This window comes from Oreochromis aureus, linkage group 4, assembly GCF_013358895.1.
Source record: "Oreochromis aureus strain Israel breed Guangdong linkage group 4, ZZ_aureus, whole genome shotgun sequence".
Lineage (NCBI taxonomy): Eukaryota > Metazoa > Chordata > Actinopteri > Cichliformes > Cichlidae > Oreochromis > Oreochromis aureus.
Window position 1 is genome coordinate 28,166,752 of NC_052945.1, and position 23,868 is coordinate 28,190,619.

Consider the following 23,868-nt stretch of genomic DNA (forward strand, 5'->3'; position numbering starts at 1 on the left):
GGGTTTTGGCCTTGGAACGTCTGATTGGTTGAAGTAACATGAACGTGGAATCGTTACTGTGACTCTATTGGCTCAAACAATTAAAAAGAGGTGTCAATCATGCAAATTGACCAAAAGAAACCAAAGTTACAGCCCCTCAGAGTTTAAAGGGCCAGAGGCCAATTAAGCGCTCCATGCGCAGAAAAGGCCCATTACCATGTAAATGTGTGGTTAATTCTTCAAAAATGTATTTAAAAAAAAAAAAAAAAAAAAACATTTTTAGGCATGTTAATAAAATTAATTAATTTCTGCTCTTAAATACCTAAAAAATTCAACTGGCATGGTGTCCAATTGTGTGCCAAAACTGGACATTTTTGTACAACGTCTGGATATTCATGTATTGACAGCGCTGTAATTTTTCACTGTTTCACTTTAAAAACATAGATCTTTGCACAGAGGATGTTTATATGTTGTTACTTGTTCTTATCATTTTGCAGAAAAAAAAGAGACCGCTAAAAATAAAAACATAAGAGGTTTTTGGACAAAGTTTGTGTTCTCCATTCTTTAAGCACCGGTTCGAGCACCGTTTAAGCACCGGCACCGTTTCAAAAGTACCGATTTGGCACCGGTATCGGATAAAACCTAAATGATACCCATCCCTACTCACAAATAACCCTTTAGCTGTGTTTTGCTGTCTGTACAGACATTTTCACAGCGCCACGTTAGTTTTGTTTACCTTGTGTGTCCAAGGGATTCCTTCCATACAGGCAGCATGACCACTGGTTTGATGGCACACTCCAGTATAGCCAAGGCCAAAGCAAATTCTCTGGCCTTGCTGCACATCTGCACTGCTTTGTTCCAGTTGGTCCTAGGAACACCAAACACAAGCAGCATAAAACTACTGATAGTGATGCGTCTTCATATCTGAAATGCGACTCTGCCCAAACTTAGGACATCTAAGAACTACATGTGGGATTTTCCACTGAGCCTGGCCCCAGGTGTACCTGTGTGATGCCCAGTTGGGATGCATAAACGGTCCGGGGATGTTCGTCTCCAGCTGGATGATGGTAAGACGCAGGGTGGAGATGGTCAGGCTTCTCGAACCGTAGATGGAGCCATTCCATTTGAACTCCGACGCGGTGGTCAAGCTGAACTTGTGGGAGAGGTGACGCTTCTTGTCATGGTCCTCCCGGTGCTGATGTTTGTTAAGGGCCAGGACGTTGGTGCTGTACTGGTTTTGGTAGACCCTGTATTTACCCTCTTGGCCCAGTTTGAACAAGTTGTTCAAATTCACCGTCAGATCCCTTTTCAAGAAGCTGAGACGTAAGGACTCGACGTCTGAGCGAACGGGCGATGACTGAAACACGAGCAGAGGACAAAGGCATATAAAAACCAGTTTTTATATTTAAAAGAAACAAAACAGGATGACAGGTGCAACAGACTAAAGTGGTACATTTCACTTTTGAGCAGTGAAGCTGGACCAAACCTCTTCCTCACCTCCTTGCTCCCTCTGGGCATATGGTTATTAGATTCCTGCGCCGCTCCTCGCTCATTCTTGACCCTTTCATTATACTCCTCTGTTATTCAGAACACACACTCACTGTCAGTATCACCATGGCAAAGGCAATTCAACACAAATGAAAAAGCCCATTTAATTATCACCTGTCCCATCCTGGCTGGTAAAAGAGGACTGAGAGGACCTATCGGCCAGGTCAGGTGGCTCGGGTTTCTTGGGACTTGCCGATCCAGAAACCTGGCTGCTGCCATCATTTGCCTCCGCTTGAGACGAGTGCGGCTGTTGTGGTTGATTTTGAGCTGGTGCCTGCGGATCGCCGGCTCGCCTGACTTCGCTGCTAGACTCTTTTGAGTCCTCGTCTACAGAAACACGGCAAAAAAGACTGAGTGCAGTTAACAATAACAATAACAGTATCAGCAGTGCGAGGTGTTAGGAAGTAAAAGTTCCTCTACGCATGTGGGAAAATGTGCCTGCTCCCATCACTACTACAGTATTAAGATACCATGCATGCATATGGAAAAGTATGAAATGTGCTTATTATACTCACATACTCACTCATATTTATGCTTGCTTCTACAAACACGTCTTTTTCATCTTATCGTTAGTTTTTTTTTACTGAAGTGCAATCAATCAAATCTTTTTGAAAGTGTTTTTTCCCTTAAATACACACAACTTTAACTAAAGTCAGACTTTATTTTGATAACTAGAAAAAATATTTAAATAATATTCTAACCATCAATATTTTTTTAAACTGCTTCTTTTAAAAAAACAAAATGAAAGCTGCTTTTTGTTTTACCTAATAGGAAAAGAATTTTTTTTTTTTTACAAAACTAAAAAAAATCAAAACCCTAAAACTTGGAGTAAAGTGATTTCATTTAGTTGCTCATTAGACCTTCCAAGTGTGCAGCAACCAGGCAGTGCATCTGCCTAAAGCTTTTATTGTGAAGGATAGCCTCGGAAAAAGCCTATGGTGCAGATCAGGTAGTGACAGCGAGATGTAAGTGGTAACTGTGTGAAAATAATTGATCAAAAAAAAGAAAAAAGGTAGACAACATTGGCGAACAAAAAGAACAAAGCAAAAAAACCAATTATTAAATCCTCAAAAAAAAGTGAGAAAAGAAGTGTATGTGAATTAGCATATGCCCAACAAACTGTTATAAAAGAAGAATGCTTAGTGGATAATTCAAAGCTTCCTCAGACCTAAAATAACTGAAATCTATGACAGGCAGGAAAAATCTGCACACTTCCAAAATGAGGCGAACACCTGCGGCAAACTAAAACGTCGGCTCTGCCTCAGAGTCGTGACGGAGAGCGTTGCACACACATGGAGCTCTTTGTTGACGAGGTAGCAGGTGGGGAAACGGCGGAAAGAGCCTTTTGTCTTGAGCGACAAGAACCCGACCAAATGGCCATAAATTGGAAAGAGAATAAGGAGCTGCTTGTGACAGACATGGCGTGGTAGCTGCTGCCAAGGACGCCGTTTATCACAGTGCCAAAAACAAAAAAAGAGAGAGAGAGAGGAAATAAAAGACATGCTTTTCAAGACCAAGCGTGCAGCAGACAACACAAAGCACAGGATAAGTAATCAAATGCACCAGGAATAACTGGGAGAGCTTGCTAGCAGTGCTGAATGCACCTGCCTTCTTTTAAAGCTAAGCGTAGGAGCAAAACACATGGCAGGGTTTCTGTGCAGTGACGTGAAAGGAGAAATCATCTTCTCACAGTTATGGCCACTCCACTATCGTCAGGTCTTGAATGTTCAGAAAAGGATGGATGTTAAAAAACTGCCACTGAGGCTTTTTTTTGTTTGAAATATTTCCCGTGTCCAGATCTTCAGTGTTTTCTTTCACGCCCACCGAGACGCATGGAATGCACCCGAGCGGCCTCCGCTAGGAAATATGCACCACAGCGTCTCACACTAGCCCGTTAAACCGTAACAGAGCGGACAGCCAACACTACAAATAAGCTATAAGTGGAAAAAAATAAATGGAGACCAGAGAAAGCGTTGCAGCTCAGCGGCATGGTTAAAAAACTTAAGTATATTAAGGGGAATGGAATTAGTTTTTATATTTTAGTATAACAACAAAACCACAGTTCTATTCTTACATTTGCAAATGTTTGATAAATGTAACCAAATCTGTGCAATGTATGAAAAGATGTTTACTGTGCACAGGTATGGTGACACTGGAGCCCAGTATGATGGGTGATGTTAGGGCAGGGTCCTTCTCATCTCTGCTGATAAAAATCAGGTCAGACACATGTAGATGGTAACTGATGTAGCCTGTAAAATATAATGATACTGAAACTCTTTCTCTAGTTTAAATGCCTGCTCAGACAAAATCAGACCAGTTCTGCTCCTTAAATAAAAAATGTTCTTACACCTGATCAACTTTTCTGTCTTTAAAAACAAGGTTTGAGACGAAACCTTAAATCCAACAAAACAGATGAGCGGGGTAATGTGGGCAGGGTGAGCAAGAAACAGCGGAAACAAAGCGACAGATGACAATGGATGCACAGCCCAGCAGCAAGGCGTGAAGTGCAGGATGACAGCTGGACTGCAGACCAAACATGAGTCTGAGTACCTGTCCTTTCCCGCTTCGCATCTGGAGCTGGCTCACTGCTCTCCTGGCTCCCAGAATGGGAAACTTGTGCTTCCTTGTTTGATTCAATGGATTCTGTTTTAGGCAGGGCTGTGTCCAGCGCGGCAGAGCCCGGGTCAGGGTCTGACGCACGGCTCTCTTCTGCAGCAGGAGGAGCGCTAGCCGCTGTGGTGCGACAAGACGAACAGCACCAAAGAGTCAAAATGGGTCAAGTAGAGGTAAAAATGAATTTGCTTTGATAACGCTGCAGACAGAATTTCAGCTTCTGCGTGTGGGAGGCTAGCTCTCTTACTTTGAGGCTTTGGAGAAAGTTCCAGTGGGCAGGTGAACAAAAAATTTAAAAAAAAATAAAATACATCGGAGAAACTTTTTACCTTGTGAACCAGCTTCACCCATTGGTTTAACCGCTTTGCACTCTCCGTTGTCAGGCTGCGACGAGGACTCAGCAGTAGCGTCGGCTGCATTTACAGATCCTTTATCTGAATCCTGCTTCGACTCCTCTGCTCGAGTCTTTGCTTCCCGTGCCTCCCGCCTGACCTTCAAACGCTCCACGACAACTTCTACAAACAAACGGAAACATTCATTCATTCGACATAGAAGGCAACAATTACACATATGTGCAAATGATGTAGAAAATTTATACTTTAAAACTGTTAAGTTCTAAATCTAAAGCATTAAAAGTAAAATAAGCGGTCTTTCAGAGCTGCTGCTCTGGGGCACAAGGGATAAATAAACAAACATGTACTACGGCCTGCCTGTCACAGTCTGACAACATGTTGTTAGACGTACTAAATAGCAGTGAGGAGCAGACCAACGTCTAACCAAACCCCGCCAAAGTTTGTGAGATGTTTACGTGCAGACAGTCATTGTTTACAGGAGGCGTACATTCAGCGTCACTGAAATAATGAATAATTAAAAACTGCTGTAAAGAAATTATACATAGAGGCTCTAGCATTTCCTTGATTGTTTCTTAAAAGACAACAAAATACAGCCAGGGCTCTAGAGTGCGACCAAATTTTTCAATGGTGCGACTAAAAAAAATATTTACTGTTCAGGTAACAAAACAAATATATCTCTGCAACTCTCCGTGTGGTCAAGAACAGACACACATTATGTCCCTATCGTGGACTAAACCAATCAGATAGTCAGGGGCGGGACCTCTCTGATTGGCCGTGGTCCAGTTGAAAGTGCAGGTGGATAGAGAGAAGTGAGTAGCTTGAATAAAGCGATATCAATTCATTAAATCCTGAATCGACTTTTAAATATAACTGTGTTTTGCCAGAAACGCCAGATTCTCAGATTAAAGCTCACAAAACTATTTCAACAACCACCAAACAGCAAATGAGAGCAGGCACACGGATTCCACACAAAGACGTAAACACAGAGCGGACCCAACGCATCAGAATCAGCTTTGTCTTTCTTGGCTTTCTCACATGACGGCCCGAACACGGACACGCTGTCGGAGCTCAGCGATTCTGATGCGTCGGGTCCGCTCTGTGTTTACATCTTTTTTGCGCTGATTCTGAGCTGCAGGTTTTGTCTCTCTCCAAACAAAATTCACCAAGCCAGCAGCAAAAGAAGCAGCAAACTACGCTTCACATTTGATCAATGTCGTCATGAATTCCCTCTGACTTTTGCTATTTTGCTTCCAACACGATAAAAAAAAAAAAATCACATTTCATGCACAGCTCTCTCTCTCTCTCTCTCTCTGTACTTCAAGAACAGTTTCCCGTCTCAAATCTCTGTTTTCTGCATTATTCATTCGCTTATTACCCACCAGTCTACCATTGTTTACAGCGCTGTCGGCCGCTGTCTTTTTCTTTTCTTTTTTCACTTAAATGACCTCGGACAAGAAACCCTAATTTCTGCTGTTCAATACTGAAGAAATTTAAACTTTTTAAAATCATGCAAAATTGCAGAACATTGCAGAATATTTTTAAGGTTATCTGCTATAAAACGCCAGACCAGAAAAATCTCCTTCATGTTTTTCTGTGTTTTATTCTCAGTTACTTTCACACAAAGGCATCTGCTGTGATGTTCACAATTCTGATGAAGTCTCACATGTATCAGTACTGATAAATGATCAGAATTATAATATTTCTGACTGTCTGAGGCTAAATTGAATCGAATCAGGACTTTGAGAACCAGAATCGAATGGATTATAGAAATCAGTGATGATACCCAGCCCTAGTGAGCAGCCTAGGCCTGACAGAAGTGGATGTAGCTGTGGGTAATAAGAAAAGATGAAAAGAACTATTGATAACTTTTGTGTTAAGTTAAGGACTGATCCATCTGAAATTCATAGCCAGCTCTGACACGGAGCCATCAATCTTTGAACGCTGAAAAAACACAGTGTATCCAGAAAACACATTATATGCTGCAATAAATGCACTGCCCAAGTGTCCCCTCTCCCCACTGCCTTTCAGCAGCAGGCAGCAGCAAACAGGTCGTCAGAGGAGCCAAGATGATGATTAAGTTTAACATTTTCTACAATATTGACAAAGCACTTTAAGCACAAGATTGTTAGTTAATAATTTAGAAATGAATATTGTCTGTATGGACTGCAACTTCCCCCCCAAAAAAGTGCACATGTAAAACTGCGGTGTTTAACGATGCGGTTGAAAAATTTGAGTGCGCCTAACTTTTGTGCCGGTGCAACCGTGGCAAAAAGTTAGTCTAGAGCCCTGACAGCTGATATAACAAGCCGACAAATATAGTGCAGCAGACCAAAACAAAAGAAAAAAAAGGATAATGAATGAATGGCATAGAAATAAAAATTCTACAAGTATAAATGGCATTAGAATAGCTTCTTTTTTTGCCTACTGTACTCCACCACATTTGTGGTGTAGTTACAGTAAAACAAAAATGAAAAAGGTTAACCACGAAGTTTCGGAACAACAGAGCTAATCAGACACGTAAACCACCTTCATCCAGCTGAACATGAATATTTCAAGGAAGCTAACAAAGGCAAAAGTAGTTAAAACCAGCCAAAGGTCAAGGCCCGCCACAAGCCAGCAGCCTCGGTATGAGCAAAGGATCAAAGAAAATGATGGCGAAGAGTGGAAAAAGAGAAAAAGCTGGGTATCCTTTTATTTAGTGAAGTTATAAACACAACGGAAAATTATGCAAGCACTGACATTTGCTTTGCTCTTCTTTAGCTTTTGTGTGGTAGGTGAAATATGTCAGGTAAAGGTGAGCGTACAGCAACTCATTTTCAGGTCTTTGTACCACTTTCTAGGAGGTGAGTGCTTTATTTTCAGGGTTGTTTAAGTAAACGAAGATCCTGTAACTTTTACTGCAGTTTGAGGGAAACCGTAAAGTTTAACAAATGGATTTATGAACATAATAAGGTTAATTAAAGAAAAGTTGTCATGCTGTCAGCTGTAGTTCTTACAAAGAAAAATCCATATCAGGAGATCACAATCAATGCATGCCTATCTGACATTTCCCTTCTCATGATCATTTTCTTGACTAACTATTTCATCTATGAGTTATTAGACAAGCAACTTCTCATTTCTCCATTTATCTGCAAATCCATCTAAAAGAAAGATGTTTCTTTTGCTGTCACTGCTCTTATACAGCTCAGATTTAAGGGCAATGTTGTAAAATAACTAACATGGATGATATCTTAGTCATTAAGGTAAAAAGTCCAGCTCTAATTTGAGTATAGTATCCTCCAGAGACCACTACAGAATAAGGCATCCATATCATACTTTCCAGTTCCAATATAATCCGCATTATGTTTCTATAACTCCACTAATCCAGCAAAAATTAAGTCATTCCCATAAATAAAGATTTAAGATGGGGCGGATTTTCCTTTATCAAATGTTCAGCATCTCAAAGGCATCATGTGTCATAAACCTAGTTTTCACTGGGGCAGAGACAACTGCGTCCCCATTGACATGAACCAGGTGCAGGCCTCACTATGCAGCTGCAGAAAGCTTTTAACTGATGAAAAACACCAGCTTTACTCATAACTCTCTTTTGTCTGCAGTGGCTTAAAAACCCCCAAACATTTTCTTCCTCTTCAGGCTTCACAATACCTACTCAAACCTCTATTTTTTGGCAGATCCTTAATAAAACACAGCATCTAGCAGTTTGTGACATACACAGGAAAACTGTTAGAAAACACAGGACAGATATGGCAGCCTGTCAAACGCAAACGGAAACTGCTGGCTAAGTAATCAAAAGTCTTCTAACCACTGCCTCCCTGGAGGAAAACAGAGGGGGAAAACAGTTGCTTGCTGTCTGAGAGAACACGAGGCAGGAAGAAAAGGCAGCACCTAACATTTCTGCGCCAACTGTCAGAGATGCAAAGTGCTGCTGCCTGCGGGGCATCGTCTAAAGCATCGACGTGTTTCAGAGTGCAACCCGGCGGGACTCAAACGCGCAGGGGTGCAAGCGTATCACAGCTCGAGTCGCACGTGCTCTGATCACTGTCAAATCAATGATTTCAAGCTAAGGGTCGCTACATTCTACATCTCTATAGTATGAAAACCCTACGAGCCTGAGCTCCCTCCATTTGCAGCTATCGCACAAAAGTAAAAAATACATGATATGTACCGTTGGCTGCAGTGAGGTAGGCTTTATTGTTTCCACGGGCTTTGTTGGTAAGGTCCTCTGTGATGTCCATGTGAGCCTGGACTTCCTCCTTCATCTCCTCGAGGGTTGCATGCAGGTCCATCTCCCAGTACTCCTTATCCAGGCACTCCATGAGCTCCTCCAGCTGAGCCTTGGTGCTGTAGTACCAGATCTTTTTCTTCTCGTGCTCCCCATCCTCCTCACTAGGAAGAAAGAAAAGGTTAGACCATTAACCATTAGATAAAAAAACCCCCACATTATTTCCTTGGCTATGACACTGCAAGGCTTAAATGGAATATAATTTAAAGGGGCTGAACTCCAACTGCACATTTTTCTTTTGGGCTCCAATAGAGCAGCTTTGCATGAGTCACAGTTCACAGTAATCCTTATGTGTCTTACACAGAGTCTGAAACAAGCTGTTTTACCTACTTCCCCTTCAAGGAAGCTTTGTGCTGATTGGCTGCCCCTTGTAAACAGAAGCTTTGAACAGCAGGTGGGTGGGCATTCTGGACTGCCAGAATAAAGATAAAGAATAACTGAAACATCATCACTGCATCTTCTTCAGGTGTAGCAGCTGCCATAGGGTGAAAGGCAGGGTACACACAGGACAGGTCACACCAGGGTAACACAGAGAGCGCTAGCACTCACATTCACACCTACAGGCAATTTACATTAACCTTTGGACTGTTGGAGGAAGCCGGAGCACCTGGAGAGAACCCACGCAGACATGAGGCAGAACATGCAATCTCCACATAGAAAGGCCCCGACGAGATGGTGGATTCGAACCCAGGACTTTCTTGCTGTGAGGCAACAGCGCTAACCACCAGACCACGCATCAGAAATGATGACTACCAGGTGTTAAATAGGTTTCGATTCTTTGCTTTTATCATGCGTTCAGCTCAAGTATAAAGTTTCTTTCCCCTGAATCAAAGAGATTAAAAAGATTATGGCAAATACTGCCTGGCACTGAGATTGATTTCACCTGTTGTTTGTAAAGGCTATGCTCCAACACAACATCATTTCCGGGCATGAGATGCAATCAGGAAAAGCATGACTGGCACTAAAAGATAAAGGGCTTGGATTGTGGGGCTCTTCTATAATTTCTTGACAAACAAATGACAGAATTTATGGAAGCTTATATTGTTTCCCAACAACTTTCACTTTCTCTCTGCAGCTGTTCACTCTAAAGGTTAGAACACAAAAGGGCAATTAATGAGGGATCATCTTTAAAAAATGGCATGCAACGTTATGCATTTATGCCTGCATGGTCTTTTTTTGTTGTATGCCCAAAGCTGGGGCCTGTCTGCTTATGGTATCACTCATGAATAGCTTGTAACGTACCATTTATACTTAGACCATGTAGATGTAAGTACATTTGTTTAACTAAAAACTAGCCAGAAAACCAAGGATGACTGAACTTATTAGGACATTTACAACTCTAAAATAACTAGATGTTGCAATTCAGGCAAATCTAAACTACAGTGGAACTGAGATAACCGAACAGACACTCATTTCATCAAACTGTGCTTCAGTGTTACCCAATATACCAAAGGAGTCTTTTCTCTGAATAAGTTGCAAAGTGGCTGGTTTGATAATATCTCTGGTGTTACATCATTCAAGTTATAATTGGGCAAAGTCACATTTGAGAATAACAATCTGAATAGGTTTTGACCACCTTAAATAACAATGATCAAATGCTTGCTGCTTGGAAATAAGCTGACGGAGCCAAAGAGGCCAGCACAGAATAATACTGAGGGAAACGAGGGCTCCGACTTACACAATAATCCTTCTGTTGAGGAACCAGTATTTCCTCTGGTGGCGGTCATATCCAATGGGCTCCTGGCGGACGTAGGGCCTACATTTCTGCGCCTCAGGCACACAGTCTGTGACACCGGGCACCTTGTGCGCCACACAAATCTCACACTGCCACTCGTCCTCTGGAACTGCTTCCAGTGGTGGTTTCACACACTCCAGGTGGTAGACTGCCGAGCAGGTCTCACAGCACAGCAAGTCACCCAGGCGGTGACACACGCGGCAGTGGTCGTCGTACTGCATGCTGCCATCAGACATGAGCTCCTCGCGGGCGATGTTGGTGGTGAGGAACTGGTCCACCAAAAACTGCAGCACCTTAATCTTACTTCCAAGAGGACTGTAAGGGTAATCATCCACCTCCTGGTATTTCAGAACATGATGGTACTCCACATCGCTCTCACAGTATGCCCGCAACACCTCGGGCCACGTCATGCCATCAATAAAGTACAGAGTAGAGTTGACGCTGTCCTTGAGGTCAGCAGGGCCAAAGGTAGTGTTGGAGGAGTCCTCCTCATGCAGGATGGCCTTCAACAGGGAAATATGGGTCTCTGCAATTAAAGTGCATTGCTCCTGGCCTACCAGTGCTGCACAGAAGTCCTCGAAGCGGAAGGGGGAGAGACGCAGCACCGTGCTGAAGTTCCGTAGCGCCTCGTAGATGGAGATGGCATTGAGCAGCTCCTCATTAAGCACCAGAAGGTCCTCAGAGGTGTCGGGAAGCTCAAGAGGAGGGATCTCCTTCTCTTCAAGAATGGGAGTTCGAGGTCGGGGAGCTCTGCCTTTTTTCCTCCCTGTGGGAAACACGATGAGATTTGTGAACGAGAAATACGGTACCTCAAATGACCAAGTTCAACGTAAGAAAAGAATAAAGTAACACAATTACTTTTAAAGCTGTCATGGCAATAATTATGTTAAGGATATCACCAGCTTTTGAACTGACATACATTTGCAATATATTACAATGCTCACCTGTAGTATTTTTTAAGGTAGTTCTAACTATTATTGTTTTCAAATATGCCTGTGAAACTTATGTGCCAGAAAAAAAATCAAATAAAAAGACAAAATAGAACATTTTACCCCAAATGTGAAAAAAGTTAACTTTCCAAGTCTGGTTCAAAATGTAAAACCTTGCATCCAATGTGTCCATGTGCTGTGTGATGTAAATAAAATCACAATGCAAGAACTTCCAAACGATTCAAACTCGTATAAGTACTTGAATAGAGTGACATTAAAAACAAACGATAGAATGATATTGCTTTTTCAAAAATGTGAGCTCATTTTGAATCGATATCCTGACTTTTTGTTGCTAGTAACCTAAACAATACACCTGCTGTACCGTGTTAATTAGACTCGCCGTTTTGGCCGTTTTTCAGTCTTTGGCTTAAGATGGGAAGGGGTTCACCGCTTTTCTATGGAGAATTTAGTGAACCTGCACATCTTTAAAGGCTACATTAACTATGAATGATACATACATATGTACAGATTGTGGAACAACATATAGTGCATGTACATGGTGCTTTGAGTGCTCAATGAGACTAGAAAGAAAAGAAATCAATGTCCATCTTTCTAAGGGAAGGTCTATATTTTTAGTACGACAATGTAAAACCAAGAAGTACCCATATTATAGCAGCATGGCTCTATAATAAAGCTCCCTACTGGAAACCCCGTGGCTCATTGTGAAACAGAAAACATGGGCAGCTGTACAGGGCTACCCCTGAAACCCCGTGCCAAGCAGGGATGGGGAATAGTTTTACTTTCAAAACTACAGCATTTGCTCTCCTCAGGTTTACCGAGTATTAAAAAGAAGCTGCCATTCAACACAACACTAACTATTGAGAACCCAGATTCAAACTCAAAACGAGCACCTGCTTTTTTTTTTTTTTAAATTTCCTTTTTTTTCTTAGTTAAAAATCAAATTTAGATATTTGAATTTTTTATTTTCACTACTTTTTATTTTAATATAGAGTTTAACTTGAAACAATAAGTGTCTACATTATACACAGCATCACAGCTTTTTGAGAATCGGGCAGTGGTAGGAAACTTTTTAGAGCGATGCTTTGGCAGAGCCGGGTCGACACATGGCCAGTGTCATTATTAGCTAAATGAGGGAGCCTCCACCTCCCTGCATCGAGGAAAACAGTGACTGTCAGCTGGCTAATATTGTTACATCTACTCAGGAATCCCAATACAGTGTTTCCTGGCTTGGTTGCACCACGAGAACAGTTGCTGTCGGTGTTTTCATGAGTTTGAACTTGATTGATTTACTTACAGTTAGCCAAGCTGTCAAAAACTGATAAGCATGCTAGCTAAGTGGGCTAGGTTAGTTAGCCGGCTCCTTTGTGTACCCCTAATAATACACTCAAAGTAGAAAGTAGAACATACTGCTCTCATAAAAAGAACTGGATGTTGCGAACACTGATAAAAAACATACAGGTGTCGTTCTTTAACTAACACAGACTTGTTAAGACATTAGCTACAAGCTAATATTTCCTGCTAAAGCTAGCACGTTAGCAGCTAAGATGGATGCATTTGCAGATTTGATACTTGGAGCCAGGGGCCGGTGGTGTTACAGGTGAAATATGTGTGAGCTATTTGAAGACAGACGTTTGTGACTACCAGGTAAGCTGGTGATCCCCCTGCCGCTTCAGTCTACCTGCAGTAGCCTTAATGAGGGGACTGCGGCCTGCGTGCATTCTCCATTTTGAACAATAACCTAACTGCTTCCTGCACTCATCAGCAGCATTTCGGGATGCATTTTCAAACCCCTGCAGAGTTTGTGCAGACACCGTGCCCGTATTTAAGTGCTTATTTACCCGGAGTGCTGGCGTGTGTGCTCTGACTCCGAAAACTACTCTCTGTGCAGTAGCTGGCATCATCCTCCTCCTCCTCAAGCATATCATCTTCCAGGCAGTCAGAGTCCTCCTTGAGGGCCTCTTCCTCCTCGGACTGAGGTTCCTCCTCAATAAACTCATCTTCCTCCGACCTCAGGCTGACAGCATCGTCGTCCTCCTCGCTCTCGTGGTCGTCGTACACAACCGCTTTGGATGCAGGCGTCCGCCTTCCTCCACGACCACCCCTGCCTCCTCTGCCACCAGCACCTCTCCCTCGTCCCCTGCCCCGTGTCGACGGTCCCCCTCTTCTCTTTTTCGGCGTCTTTACGGTCTCCCTTGTGGGGCTCTCAGCGTCCTCGTCCCCGCTATCCCTTAGCCTGGGCTTCAAATTCCTTCTAGGTCGCAAGCCCCGGGCCGCAGCTGGAGATGGCTCCTCGGTTTGTAGCGGTTTGGGCGGCCTGCCCCTTTTCCCTCTCATGATAGGCGAAATCTATTATTTTACGCTCCCAATGTTTGCGTCTCTTTAGCCTGCACGAACGCGAGCGAAAGCGGTACCGCCACAAAGCTGAACCGGCGACGATTCAAACGGTGCAATAGGCCCCGTGAAGCCCCCGTGTCTTTTTCGGGTGTGAAAGCTCAAAACATTAGCCCGGCGTCCCGTTCTGGTGCACCGAGAGCCGCCATTTTTTCTTCTCCTCTGCCTCTCTGGCTGAACAAACAGCAGGCCCTCGCTACAGGAGTCACGTGGTGTCACTGCTTCCAGCTCAGTCGCAACAATGACCGAAATGACAATTACTCCAAATTAGTCTCATTTTCAAAGTCACACTTCTGTTTTTGTTTAGTGTATAGAAATAAGCGCACATTTTAATTTTAACCGAACATAACTGAGGGCGTCTGTTTTTCTGCATCTCCGTGGCTCAGTGCCGTCCTTTAGGTTTTGTTAAGATGGGAGATAAACGGCAACAAAATAATCGAAAGTAATGCAGCTAATGTAGGACTACACGTTACGACTAGCTGTAAACTGGCCAATTAGCTCATATGCATGTGTGGAGGATTTCAGCTGATGCATACTTTCAGAGATTGCAATAGTTTATATACGTGCAGTGCTAATATATTAAGTAGTAAGAACTGAACAAATACAAGCACTTGGTATTAATAAAAGGGGAGAGGATACTCTAATAACTACATAGACACCAAATTATTCAACAAATCAATTTATTTGTCACGATTAAATAGATTTTAAAAAGCCTATGAGGCTATATTAAGGCAAGTATAAAGCGGTAAACTGAGTTAAGATTGGCTTTCGTTTCCCTGTTTGGTCCAGCGTCTAGTGCCTTATAGATACTCATGCTTTGAAATAAACATGCTTGATTTCTTGAAATTTGTGTTACTAGTAGTATGACGGAAATTTTGCTATGAGTTGACGTCTGTGAAAACGAGACGTATGAGTTGTCGTGGCCGAGTGGTTAAGGCGATGGACTAGAAATCCATTGGGGTCTCCCCGCGCAGGTTCGAATCCTGCCGACAACGTCATTTTTTTCATTTCAACAAAGATACCTTCGATGTGTTCCACCTCCTGCCCTGTCACAAAAGCGGAGAATTTTCACCAAATTAAGCCATTTGAGTACGAAGCGTCGCGTTTAGAAAACGCGCTTAATGAAACGCATGAAAATGGTAGAACAGCGCCCTGCCACACAGTGATTCTCATAACCAACATAACAGATCGCACATCACCTATAAAACTCGGACCTTTGAGTCGTTTGCACATGCGGACACGCTGATGGATGCTGTAGTCTAAAATCTTTTGCCATTTTTTGCCATTTTATCTGATGAGACACACAAAAAAAATAGTAGTACATGAGAATGCAAATGTCATCCAAATCTAATTTCTAATGCTAATGAATGTACTCATCTTATATGTATTCTGTTGCCTACATTGTACAATGTGACTTTGCCATCCCTACAGAAAAATGAGAATGGTCACAGTGAGATTTGAACATTTCGGGGGAACACAAAGATCTGTTGCAGTGGCTCGGTATGGGGAAAATACAAACAACTCATACTGTGATCAGCTAACCTGCTGCTCTTTGTGGATTTATACAACTGAATTCAATAAGATGTAAACAGATGTTTCAGAGCTATCTCGACTGAGTTCCATTTCCTACACCAACAATATACTGTACAGTGTCTTTATACTAGACAGTATACATTTGGTATAACGATTCAGTTCAGAGTGAATTTAGAATGAATCTAAGCATCATCAGCTTAAATGTAGATCATTATCTGCTTCATGATGTAATGAAAGACTGACCACCACAGCTACTGTCTATCAGTCCATCGTGGTGCTTTACTGTGAATTCACCACACTACTGCAAACTAACCTGTTTATCTTGCACAAACCTACACAACATTTTCATGCCAATTTTGAATAACACAAAGCTATTATATCATATACAAATCAAATATGTGATTAAAATAGTTTTAGCAGTTTATCAGGTATCACTGAGCAGTCATTACCTTTAAATCTAACCTCTCTTCTTCCTTCCAGGTTCTGTCTTTCTTATTCATCTCTGAGTGAAGTTAGCTCTCATTTTTTTTATTTCCCTGTGAGATAAAAGGTAAAGCCGGAGCTTTAGCTAGCAACACACTGTGACACAGACCTCACACAAACAGTTTGTGTGTTTGCTGATGTTTTTTGAGCTGATAGAAAAACAGCTGAAACGCTATGTCGTAGAGAAACCTCACTCCCTTTGTGCTCCTCCTCTTCTGCAGCAGATACTGACTACAACATAGGACACCTGCACTCACCCGCCCACTAACCCCTGACCATAATTTTTACAAATAATACTGTTTAACCTAAAGTAACTAGCCTTTTCTCAAAATGTTAGCAGTTGAGGCAAAGATATTTTGCTGTCCCCTTCTGGCTGCCTGTGCCTCAATTTTATTCCACAACCTAGACATCCACATTACTCACACTCTCATAACACATACATTTAGGGCCTTGGGGGTGGGCATGTTATACGGCGTCCAGAGAACGCTCTGTGTATTCAACCTCACTTCTGGCGCCGGTGCCCACCTCTCAATTTTAAATGCATGTAGACATTGAGGGTCTTAAGGAGGGGCCGTGCTGACACCTGCTGCTCTCTGGCACGAAGCACCATGCCCTCCCGTATTTTAAATGCACTTTAGAACAGCACGCAGCAACACTACATATGAGTGGGCAGAGGGAGGTTTGGGGTCTTCACACACACCCCCATTCTCTGTTAGCCATCGGGGCGGAGGGACTGGGAGGAGGAGTTGGCCGTCCGATTGGGGTCTGGGATGTGGTGGCCCCCTGCTACTACGGAGCCAGGGGTTATCTGCTTGTCTCAACCCCGGGGAAAAGGGTAACATCTCCTGGGTCTAGGTGTGGTTTCCACCTCTGGGGGCGAAGGTACCTGGACCTGGGGTATAGAGTATGTTTGGGGAATGTGATTGTGTGTACAGTGTCCATTTGTGTCTGTCTCCACGTTGGGTGAGTGACGAGTATTTGTATATGTGTGGATGAGGGTGGCAATGCACGTTTGTGTCTGTGTGTGCCTGTACGTCTGTGTCTATATGTCAGGTTGGGCCTCTGGGCCTGGGGCTCGGTCCACTTTGGCTGCCAGCAGAGCCCGCGGGCACGTCACTGCAGCCCCCTGTGGCTTCTGCACCGTGGCTGCTAGGTGACTTCTCGTCAGGGGCTCTCCTCAGCTCTTCCTAGGAGGGTGGCATGGTTGCCCTTCGGATGGTCTTCCTTGGGCTCTTGCACTCTGGGGGACTCTGGATGTCTGGGGCCTGAATCTCCTCCATGCCTGCTTCATTCACTGGGGGACTGGGCTATGGCTCCTCATACCCTCGAGCAGATCCTTACATGGAGAAACCTTTTGAATACACACAGGTGTGCACACAGGTGTACGCACGGGTGTTCACAGACACAAACTACACCTTTCTTGGCTGCTACCTCAAAGCACATTGTGCACTGTCGGTCTTGCATGCTGCACAATAACATTCAATATTTAGTATTTACTCTTATTTACACTTAGCTAGAATATTGCAATGGTGTTGTGTTTATTATGTTGCTCTCTTTTTTGCTTGTTTTCTCGTTTTTTTCTTCTCTCAACAGGTGATCCAGGTGAATTTTTTTAAATGCCCTTTCTCACTGTCCCTCTTCCCCTCTGTTTTTCTTTCCCTCCCTCTTTCCTCCCTTTCTTTCTTTCTCCCTTTCCTATCCCCCAGTCATGTCTGTCCTTCTGTAACAACTGAAAATAAAATAAAATAAAAAAATAATAATAACAAAGGTACATTTGTTTTAAAATGTAGGGAGTATCAGTGAATAAATACTCAAATAAAGTACAGATACCTGAAAATTCTACTTCATTACAGTAACGAAGTATTGGTACTTTGTTAATTCCCACCTCTGGTTGCTGGTACTACAGCTAGAACTACTGCTGGTACAGCTAACGTCGGTTAATTCGACACATTTTGCTACAACAATCATTAGTTTCTTTTTATTGTTTTCTCTCAGTTTTTCAACTCCATCTTTTCGCCAATTCTTTCTCACTAAATTGTCTGATTACCAGTGCATCCCTGCCTTCCGGACAATGACCCCTGTTTTCTTTAAGACACCGCAGTGGAAATGTTGCAGTTTAACATTGTTTGCTAACTTACAGTATAGGGACCGAGCAACTTGGTGTCACCGAATCAAACATCACGTGGAGCTTTGAAGGAGATAAGTATTTATAAGCACACTCGCAAATTCCACCAAGGAGCGGCTCAATAAGCCATTGAGTGACAATCCCTAAAAATGGGAACTGCTTGGTGCAGAAAAATGTATATTTTGCATTCTATAGATGTAATAATATATATTTCAGACCGTATCAAATACATAATATATATGAATTATGAATTAGAATGGTTATTAATAAGATGTAACTTAGAAGGTTTTCATTGGAGGTGAGCATTAGAGTTGAAAATTATAAAATAAAGGTACACCTTGTTTTTTCTCACGTAGAATAAATAGAAGCTTTTAACCAGTAGGTGGCAGTCACACACTAAAAATTGGTCTCAGCATACTTTGTGGATGGAGGAGCTCTTATATAAATAATTTAAAATCCTTCGATTTAAAAAGTATGGATAATTATCCGGAGCTGTGTTAAAATGATATAAAGTAAAAATCTTGTACTGATCTAAAATTGAAGCGTGAGATAATTAGTGGCAGCATTAACAAGCTGGCATGGGTACAAAGAAACCAATGTTTGCAATACACAGGCAATATTTGCATGAAGAGTGGTTAAACAAAATGCCATATTACGTTACAGCAGAATATGACATATTGTTCTGGAGGTGCTGGGAAGTGCAGGCTTTCAATGCAACTTTTGTATTGCAGTTTTCCACTTAGCGCAGCCATAAAAGTCCCCACAGGGCAGGAACATGTAGGAGCTTATGTCATTTACCTGTGATGCCAGCAGGGAGTGGCGTGGGAAGTGTCAGCCTTTGCATGCCAGATAAATACATACACTAATGAAACATGGGATCTGATAACTTCATCTCGTGTCAGACGCCTACACAGAGATATATATTATTTCCATTTAACTTCATCTGTCTGACAGACCGCTGCCCACTCAGGTGTTCTTAACAGCAGTAAACAGTAAGCACAGAGCAAACAAGGCTCTGATGAGCTCAGCAGACTGGCGCTCAGTTTTACATCATTAATAGCTGCTCTTTAACTCAGTGTAACAAATTAATCTAAAACCCCATTTGGTTCATAGCCTTGGGCAGCCGTGTATCATACTTCCTCATTCCTCCTGCACTGTGGGGAAAAAAACTAAACAAAACAAAAAAACACCTGTAAAAATTTGTATTTTTCCGCCAGCTGGGGAGCAAGAAAAGTACAGTAAAATAATTGAAATTTGCAGCAATAAAAATCTCTAAAATCTCTGTATTTTCATGGGACAGCTATTTAAAATTAGTTATTTTCTTTATTCTACTTTTACAGATTTTTTTTTACATGAAATAAAAGGTATTTATATGTGTAACAACATTGAAATTACCTAATAATATGGCCAAATCCTATTCTAATACAATGACGCAGGCTTAAAATGACAACTGAACAGTTTCATATGAAAAATCTTGTACTTTTTATTAATTATGGAAACAAGATGCATGTTTCCCACCAATGCTGTCAGACATTTCCACCCCAAAATACCAAAAGTGGTGCCCAAAAGCTAACAACAGCACAGCACCACAAAACCACAGAGGAAAGGAAAACGACCGCTTCTGCTTGCAACATTGCGTAATAGCATGTCAAAATGTCAGCCAGTCATGTCCGTGTGTCATGCCAGTAACTCCGAGGTCATCACTACGTGGTCTGGTTTTAGGATTCAGTTTAGCGACTGGAATTTTTTAAAAGTCTTTTAAAAGGCTGCATTATGTTATGTAAAGTTTCAGGTAGTTTTCCCTTTCATTTTTATCTTAAAGACAGTTGCAATGAAAAAAAAATAGAATAATGGCAAAGGATTATTTTTACATCCACAAAAAGACAAATGAGGCCGAGCCAAAGTCATGCATTCTGTAGATCTTTCCAGCACACCATTCAGTACTAAAGCAGCACGCTATGTGGTCTTATGCAAATAACCTAAACAGGGGAAAAGCTACGAGATCGGATGATAAGCTTTGTGTATTTTACACGTAAAAATTGCATATCTCTCTGTCATGCATTTCCTCAAACGGCCAAATCCAGTCACACTCAAATATATAATCTGTCTAAGAACAAGTATGCCACACGCGTATCCAGACAGAGTTTAATAGTAATGCTCAGAATGGCACAAACAGGTCACATGCACTCCTCACTTGTAAATCCTCAAATCGTGATAAAGCGTCCACAAAGCAGAGCAGAGAGCTTTTGAAGCTGACACTGCTGCTGTCGCCTGCTATAGCAGCACCATATGGCAAATAGCCTTGTCAAGCATGAGAGGCCAAACCCCCTGGGGCAGAGTTTGTACTCAGGCCTCACACTTTTTGAAAGGCCTCCCAGAATTCTGAGTGGCCTATAACTGTATAAGGTTTAAACATACACATACCCAACAGAAAACCCCTGACATTCACTTTATTTCAGTCTCTATACTGGTCAACAGATGTGGCAGAGTTAGTGTCTCATCAGGTTTCATAACTGGTACATGTCAGAAAGATGAATAGATGCACTGGAGCAGGATGCTATCCTACAGACCCGGGATGCATTCCAGCTGAGCAGGCTAGAAAGAGGACAGCAGCGTTGATGTAACAGTGTCTGTTTAAGGCGGTCTGTGGCAACCCCCCCCCCCCCAAAAAAACCCTGAAGGCCGAGAGAGGAGCCACACTGAAGGGAAGAGCTTAAGTGGCACTCTTGAGTGCTACAAGTCGAAATGTGGAGCAGACAGTGCAGCAGACCGTGGCTAACGTGCTGTTAAAGATCTCGCCGGGCTGCAGCAGGGAGCTGCACGCAGAGCACCCCGGGGTTCTCTCTCTGAGAGAAATGAAATTGTGAGCTTCCTCTTCACTGCTTCTAAAGATCAACTGACACGGCCGTGTCATCTGTGCCTTAAGAGGCAGAGAGACATTTGGAAAGCTTTACAGTGAAATGAGACCTAATGTCTTGACTTACCCGTTCTTAGAAACTCACTGACTGGTTCACTGCCACAATTCTGGACTCTCAAAGGATTCCCACCAGTATTATCAACAGGTCTGATGGAGTGATGGAGAACAGGGGTGGCACCAAGGGGGGACCAGAGGGGGCACTGGCCATCCCCTAAAATCTGATGCCCCTCAGTGGCCCCTCCCTGGCAAAACTGTCATATATTAGTAATAATGTAATAAGCTTGCAGAGAAGATGGTGCCAATCCCTGGACAGATCAATGGTGCAACTCAGGGCCAACATAGGCAACAGTTCACACTCTTACACGCTCTAATACTTAATTGTCTTCCCTGTCTTTACATTCTGGTAGAGTGAATCTTAAGCTGCTTCCGCTCCCCCCACCAAAACAACAACAACAACAACAGCAACACAAATTGCATCTGAATGAGGGAGATTACTCAATGTTAGTGTATTAAAAAGGATAAATCATGTCGTTTTGCATGCACGCTTCAAACATACTGGTGTCCTGTATATGAGTTTACATGAATCCTGCACCAAACTTGCAGTCTGTATTATCTGCAGTTCAAGCATGCACGGAAAGTCTAAAAATAGCATCTGTTCATTAATTATGACATTGGGTTTCTTTTCCACACCAGTGCTGATGAATGCAACTCTCAAAAAGTCGTTGTTTTTTTTCCCTTCTGAGGTTCCAATAAATGCTTAACACCCATTCACAGATGATAAAACAATCTGTGCTTTCAGTGAGTGCTAACGAGTTACAGCACAATCTGCTGAAAATCAAAGTGGGCCTGCCACTGCGATCTGTTGCTCATGGCAAGTTTCAGGTCTGCAAGCTCATTATCATACTGCAGTGACATGCAGAGAAACCACTTGCCCTGAATGTAGTTGTAGGAAAAAAAAAACCCTATTTAAAACATTAAGCAAGGTTAAAAGTTAAAAGTACAGCATATCATATTGGTCAGCATAACACATTTCTCTCTTACAGATGAAAATTTGAATTTCTAAATCATAAAAGTTGACCTTATGTTGTACATTTATTTAATACTATGTAACAGAAAAATCTGGCTCTGGTACAAAGACTGTATATTAAAGATGGGTGTGTGTGTGTGTGTGTGTGTGTGTGTGTGTGTGTGTGTGTGTGTAAACCAGCCGTGACAAGGGATTCTGCATGCTCATACTGTAATAACATCATAAGGCAGGCTTTTCCTAAAGCATATACTGCTTTATTTTCTATTTTAGTCTTTATGTAATCATAAAACATAAAATTATCCATAAAATACATAAAATTATGAGCATCATGTTGTTATCAGTCCAGTTCTAATACCTGACCATTTTACAATTGTTTTTTTTGTTTGTTTGTTTGTTAAACCACTTAACACCAATCTGTGAATCATACAAGGTCAAAAAATTCAGGAGACAAACCACTGTTGTGTCTAAGAATTGCAGACACTTTTCCTACAGGTGGTCAGGAGAAACATTCAACAGCAAGCATCTACAGCTATCTGTAAAACACGTTGGAGGCTATATCATGGCTTGGGTTGTATTTCAGTCTGTGGTGTTGGGGATCTTGTGCCTTATATATTTGTATCTCCATGTTTGTTTGCATGTTTCAATGAATCGCTGCATGTATCTCCCATTTTCTTAGGAAAATATAAAACAATACGGGGTGGCTTGGGACTTACGAGCTGAGGGCCATTTTCACGACTTCTCTACAGTTTGACTTGTTGCGCCCGGCTGATTGGATGCAAGTTTAAGGCATTTCTGCAATAGCGTTATTTTTTTTATCTGTCGTTTATGTACAGTCTTAGGTCTGTTTGATATGTTTGCTATTTTTAGCACAAAAATGACATTTTAAAGAAAAGTTAAAGAACATAAAACACCATCAATCCATCTTCTTCGGCTTATCCAGTTCAGCACTGCAGTCTCTCCCAGCTGTCACAGGGCGAGAGGCAGGGTACAACCTGGACAGGTCACCAGCCTGTTGCAGGGCCACCTGAAACACCACAAACAGAGGAAAACGCCATGTGCCTTTGTCCTGTATTTGCTACTTCGTGCCAGAAAGATCGCCTTTTATGGTAAAAAGTATAGACTGTATATAAAAGATGGGCGTAGCCACCGTTGCTTGTTTTGAAATCGAGCATGACGCATGAGGGTTTGCTCTGCTGACGGGTCAAGACTAATGAGTGTTTGCACAGTGTCAATCACAGAGAAGCCAATCCCTAACACATATCCAGCTTTGTGGTGCATAGTAACACTAAGCACTGATCAGGATTGTGTTTAAAGGTCGTACATAAAGTGACAAATAGGGTTGTCAACCCCTTGTTAGAAAAATGCATCTTTAAGTTACTTCTGCATTTTTTTAAAGATAGAAACCATGACCATCTTTTATACACAGTCTTTAGTTTAAAAAGAAAACAAGAACACAACAACAAAACAAGAAAACGCTATTTTTGTCAGCGTCTGTGATGCGGGTTACTCAGCAGCAGGTTGAAGTTATAGATACATACAGATATACACTTACTGCTGTTACCACCTACATTCTACTAAGTCTCTAACAACACATGTAGGTGTTTCAACCTGTAACAATTTAGAAAATTAAAGTTCAGTTTTCTAATAAATTATTGAAACGAGCAGACCGATATCACCATCATGTGTTTGTGAGGTGTTGACTGCTGCTTCTCTGTGGTAACCAAAGCTGCTACACCACATAAACTTTGCCAAATAAAGATGATTGTGATTCTGATCAAGCTCCTTGACAAACTTGTGGTAATCCAGTAGCAGCACATCCAGCTATTTGTTTAGACGTGCTATGTCTTTAAATGAAGACAGAGCAGGGAAATGTGTATTAAAAAAATGTGGCTGTGACACTCAATTCAGGAAATGCTTGCGTTCCTGCGGCAC

The 23,868-nt window shown here is 42.1% G+C and overlaps 1 protein-coding gene and 1 non-coding gene across 6 annotated transcripts in view; one reads left to right on the forward strand and one right to left on the reverse strand.

Annotated features, from left to right (window-relative positions):
- Positions 1-14,029, reverse strand: part of bptf (bromodomain PHD finger transcription factor) — a 29,647-nt gene extending 15,618 nt beyond the window's left edge. For 4 of the 5 annotated variants that reach the window (XM_039610954.1, XM_039610953.1, XM_039610952.1 and 1 more), the window contains exons 1-9: positions 13,299-14,029; positions 10,454-11,276; positions 8,659-8,879; positions 4,470-4,655; positions 4,078-4,260; positions 1,642-1,854; positions 1,477-1,556; positions 984-1,336; positions 716-847 (exon numbers count right to left, since the gene is read on the reverse strand). In XM_039610954.1, coding sequence (XP_039466888.1) covers positions 716-847; positions 984-1,336; positions 1,477-1,556; positions 1,642-1,854; positions 4,078-4,260; positions 4,470-4,655; positions 8,659-8,879; positions 10,454-11,276; positions 13,299-13,794 — 2,687 coding nt within the window. In that variant the 5' untranslated portion in view covers positions 13,795-14,029. The remainder of the gene's footprint in view (positions 1-715; positions 848-983; positions 1,337-1,476; positions 1,557-1,641; positions 1,855-4,077; positions 4,261-4,469; positions 4,656-8,658; positions 8,880-10,453; positions 11,277-13,298) is intronic. The other variant, XM_039610956.1, reaches the window with a different exon arrangement.
- Positions 14,030-14,764: 735 nt separating this feature from the next.
- On the forward strand, positions 14,765-14,846 carry trnas-aga. The gene has a single exon. It is a non-coding gene; the product is annotated as a tRNA-Ser (tRNA).
- The last annotated feature ends 9,022 nt before the right edge of the window (positions 14,847-23,868 follow it).